Below are 4,760 nucleotides of genomic sequence, written 5' to 3'. Positions count from 1 at the left end.
GGGAGGGGGGGGGGTTGGGGGGGGGGGGGGGGTGGGGGGGGGGGACGGGGGGGGGTGGGGGTTCATCCTCCCCCATCTCATTTTTTTCAATAAGCCTCATGTCTGCTGTATGCATTGGTTGGGTAGCTTTTATCAGATATGCTGAGTTATAGTAGGTTGAGACTTGTCATTCTATTTTAAGAGAATAAAAGAATATATATATATATATATATATATATATATATATATATATATATATATATATATATATATTTGTTGACCATATACATTATTTTTGTCTTGCATTAGTAGAATTATACACTAAGCATTATTAAAAAACAAAAAAATCAAGCATTTAGTTTGAGTACATTTGCTTAACTGGTAAAAAAAAGAAAAAACTGTTAAAGTGAAACCGTTGTCACCACCAGACACCCTTTGTTTTCACTTTTTCATTTTTCTGAAAAAAATGACATTTTAACTGAAAAATGTTTGAAGTGGACCAAAGCCCCTATGATTCTTTTCTTATTGCCTATCCAATCCTCCTTTTTTCTTGGGTATAAATAATTTCTGACACATAAATTACAACTCTTCAAAAATAAACAAGGAATACAGTTATATAAGGTCCATGTCTCAACAAATCTGGTCTTTCTGGTCATATGTGGTCTATTGTGTTTTGATTAAACAAATCAAGAAGCCTAAATGCCTTTAATACATCTATTAATTTATCTAAATTAGCTGATTTCATACTTTTTTACATTGGTGGGTGTCAACAAACTTTTAATTCACAATCCAAGACTTTGCATTTCCTGGGATATATGTACAGCAAAACACAGACATGCATTTGTGTTTGAAAAAAAATCAGAAAATTCAAAGGCTAAAAAAAGGGCTAATTCTTAGGAGAAAAAAATATTTGAGTTTATTCAGCAAGAGGAAAATAACACATTAAAATACTAGTGGGTCTACAATTACAGCTGCAGCTAAAAAATCCTATAATATGAATCAAACTGAAGCATTTTTTATTCACGCGAGTTGGTATATATATTTTTTCTTGTTTCTATAGGTTTTAAGCATGTAATTTTTCTTAGCCGCTGTTCAAAGCCAAAAATGGGAAAGACAGGAGAACATGCCATTTATACGAAGCAGACATAAGAAACAAATCTAACCATTCTGTAATCATATGGCTTTTCTAAAAGGATTAAACTTAAAAACAGTCATTAAAACTTTTTTTTAAGTTTTAATTTCCAGTTTTATATTAAATAAAACTGGAAATGCCTGCTAATAATCAAAATTGTGAGACCATCAACAATTAGGTACTTGAATGTACAGCAGTGGACAAAGTTTGATTTTTACCAGAGTGAAAACTGGAGAACGGGCAATTTCACACATTTAGATTCAGTTTAAATAAACGTTTCCTTTGGCCTGTTGGTTTTTTGCTGCTAAAGTTACACCTGATGCTTTTGGGAATTTGTCCGTCACGCCTATCGGTTACTTCAACCTCCTATTAGCATGTGTGAAATCAGATATGATGAGTAAATGGCATTAAAATCCAACAGCATTACTACTGCTTCTGGTTTCAAAGGTAAATACTTCACCTATCTTCAAGTAAAGTATGCTCTGTAAGGAGCCATAATATTTTACGGTGAAATGGAAAAACTATTTTAAGAGTCTAATTTTCATCCAACGGTGGCGAGACTTATTTCATTCATTTTGTCACCTGCAGTAAATAAAATTTGAAGCACCAGATAGGGTGAAATGTTTACCCTCTAGCACCCAGTATCGTGTTTTGCGCTACTTTTTAATGTGGATGAATTGGTTGTAAACAATGCTTCGTTTCCCATGGATATAAGACATAAAGAACCAGTCGTATGAAAGCTGGTTCGTTGTAAGCTCTTGGACAATAAGAGGATGCAACTGCAGCTTGAATAGCGTCTCCAACACTGAGGTCTTGTCACCTACTCACCTTTCACACAGCGGTCTGCAGAGAGTGCTGCTGCAGTAAGCCCAGTTTGGCAAGGAAATAGCAGGAATGCGTGTTTTTGCCAGGTCCGATACAGGTCAAGGAAGAAATTCTTGACCTTGGCACGGGAATTCAAAAAGCTTAAATGTGGCCTGACCATTGGTTTATAAGCTGTGTTTATAGATATTTATCTAGAATCATATGAATCAATTTTTCATTGGAGGAAGTTAGGATTATTTGACAGAGATGGTAAAAACTAAAACCTTCCCTGTTATTTTCTTCCTTTGTCCATCATCATCATGTACACCAGAATACAAAAGATAGGACCACTTTTTGTTAGATATTCAAAATTTCCTATATGTTCCGATCTCTAGTGAGTAAGTAGATAATGACTTGGATGGTTGACTGTTCACATTGATTTTATATATTTCATTTTAAATCCCCCTCTGTTTGCTTTATAGCATTTTATGATTGTGCAGTAAAAAAAAATCTTTGTGTTTAACGTTAATTCCACTAATGTATATTTTCCCATAAAGCAATCAAATGACCTTGTGTATGAATAGTGCAATGTGCAACAAACTTGCCTTGCCTCAACATCGTCACAGCAAACTCAGACTCACCTGCGACATCTCTCTTCCTCTTATTGGAGCACTTCTTGTCCGAGTCAGCTGATGCTACACTCTGGGGTGAGTATTCTCCATCCAGACACCCTGGTGGGACGCTGCCCGGCACCCTTTCGGCCCCCACGTTCTCCAGCTCAGAACCTCCACCACCTCCAGTGCCCACTACCGTGGCCGAAATGGGTGGGCAGGCGTCAGTTGACCTCGACCGGGTCTCGCAGGGGTTGAACTGCCAGTCAGCTCTCGGGTAACCACCGTGGCTATCTTGATAGAGTCTGTCGTCCCGTGGGTAGGCCGCATGGGGTGCGCTCGGCACCAGGCAGGAGGTGGAGAAGTCCGTGTAAGCCAGGAACTCGGGTTTTTGGTGCAGAGAGAATGGGCTTTGCTGGTACGGAGACTGCAGATTGGTTCCTGGGACCCCGGAGTGGGGGTTCCTCATGCACCCCCATATGGGGCTGCTAGGATGGGCGCTCCGCATGCAGCTGCTCGCTGGCTGATCCATGGTGATGCGAAAGAGTTCCTCTCAATTTGGAGCAATCTTCTTGAGTTTAAAGCCTCCTTTAAATGCAAAGTACTTCTGGAAACCTTTATCTTTGCCACTTTTGACTACATGTAACTTATCGAAGCTCTCATTTCATCTGCTGCAGAAGGCTGGCTCCTGTCAGTGGGCTGCTGAGTTTTCCACAGCTCAGAAAGCGTGAGGATAGACACCTTCCAGTGACAGCGCTCTCTCTGTGGGAGTGTAAGTGACGTCCTCCGGCGTTTCTGCTCACACACACTCTCTCACACTCCTCTCCCTGAAGAATCTGACTGTCTCGTGGCTCAGCGTGGGAGCTGCATCTGCAACTGTGTGACTCCCTCCTTCGGCTGGTTGTTTTCACAACTCTTCTGAGGAGTTCTTGACAAGCGAGACCTCCTCCTCCTCCTTTTTAAACACATAGGTGGGAAAGAGTGGCAAGTTTATGGAGTGAAACGTGAGCCCGCAGGAGGAGGAGCCCCAAGCCGTCCACATGTTGGTACCCTTCGACCAACCCGTCCTCATCATCTATTAATCACGGGAGGGAAATTTTATATGCACGTCTAATGGGCTTTCCAGACGCAGGGCTTTTTAAAGGGACATTGTCTGAAAAGTATAAAGCAAGCACCCACCCACCTGGGAGCTGGAGACCCTGACTTATTTCAGCTTCTTACTGCTTTCTGACACCCAATTTAGTTCCCTTTTTGACACCCTTTAAAGGAAAGTTAACCGTAACCCCTTCACTCTAACCCCAATCCCTGGCTGTCCCATCAAATTTGAAAAATCTCTCTCTCTCTCTCCCTCTCTCTTTTTATGGCTGTATATGTGTGGCTGAAACCACCTGGTTGGACTTTCTGAAGCTTCAAGGTGAGAGAACAACTGGATCCGATATTGGTTTTATGCAAGCGCTCACACCTCCCGAGGTTTTCTGATGTTGAGGAAACACAGTATGGAATTTCAAGACCATATTTCACAGGCATGGACTAAAACTGTCTCTCAACAGAACCTATGGTAGGGCAACGGTGCCTTTTTATTTGACTGCGAGTTTTTATCTCTATATGCCTTTTCCCTGTGAAGTAATGACTCTAAACCCCCCTTAAAACCCTTTTCACCAAACCAGATTTTGGATAATCAACCAAACTCACTGAACCATACAACACAAAAGGCTTTTAATCATGAGCTGAGGTATAATCCCAAGTGGGGGATGCCACATTTTGTTACAGGAGAGAAAAAGCTATGGAGGGGAATATTTATTTATTAATGGTTGAGCTAACCATCCATCAGTGCAACCATTCACCGTCTATACCCACTGATCCTGGAAGGATTGCAGGGGGCTAACGGCTGTCTCCAGCAGTCACTGGGCAGACGCAACCTGTCCATGGCATAGAGCAAACTGATCAGAGGAAAAAATAACTGTACATACATCGCAAGCATCACTTTCACAAAGTGCCACAAAATTATACAGAAATGTAAAGTTAGAACAAATGAACATATATAACAGCTCTACTGTGCAAATTGCTGTTTTTGACAGGTAGAAAGACTAAATGGAAATCGAGTAAACAAACTGCCAAAGTCCAAAATACACCAGAAAATGCTGACAACAGCAAACATGTCAAGGAGAAAGCTATGTAAAATGTAGGGTTTGGTTTTTAAAAGTACTTTAAGAACTGTTCAGTCCGTAATCTGA

The 4,760-nt window shown here is 40.8% G+C and overlaps 1 protein-coding gene across 1 annotated transcript in view; it reads right to left on the bottom strand.

The window, feature by feature from the left end:
- Nucleotides 1-3,483, bottom strand: part of meox1 (mesenchyme homeobox 1) — a 12,735-nt gene extending 9,252 nt beyond the window's left edge. Inside the window, exon 1 of the mRNA XM_015028541.1 lies at nt 2,557-3,483. Coding sequence (XP_014884027.1) covers nt 2,557-3,058 — 502 coding nt within the window. The 5' untranslated portion in view covers nt 3,059-3,483. The remainder of the gene's footprint in view (nt 1-2,556) is intronic.
- Between the last annotated feature and the right edge of the window lie 1,277 nt (nt 3,484-4,760).

This window comes from Poecilia latipinna, unplaced genomic scaffold (assembly GCF_001443285.1).
Source record: "Poecilia latipinna isolate Pla-1442-1.1 unplaced genomic scaffold, P_latipinna-1.0 Scaffold128, whole genome shotgun sequence".
Lineage (NCBI taxonomy): Eukaryota > Metazoa > Chordata > Actinopteri > Cyprinodontiformes > Poeciliidae > Poecilia > Poecilia latipinna.
This window is presented reverse-complemented; position numbering and strand designations above follow the sequence as displayed.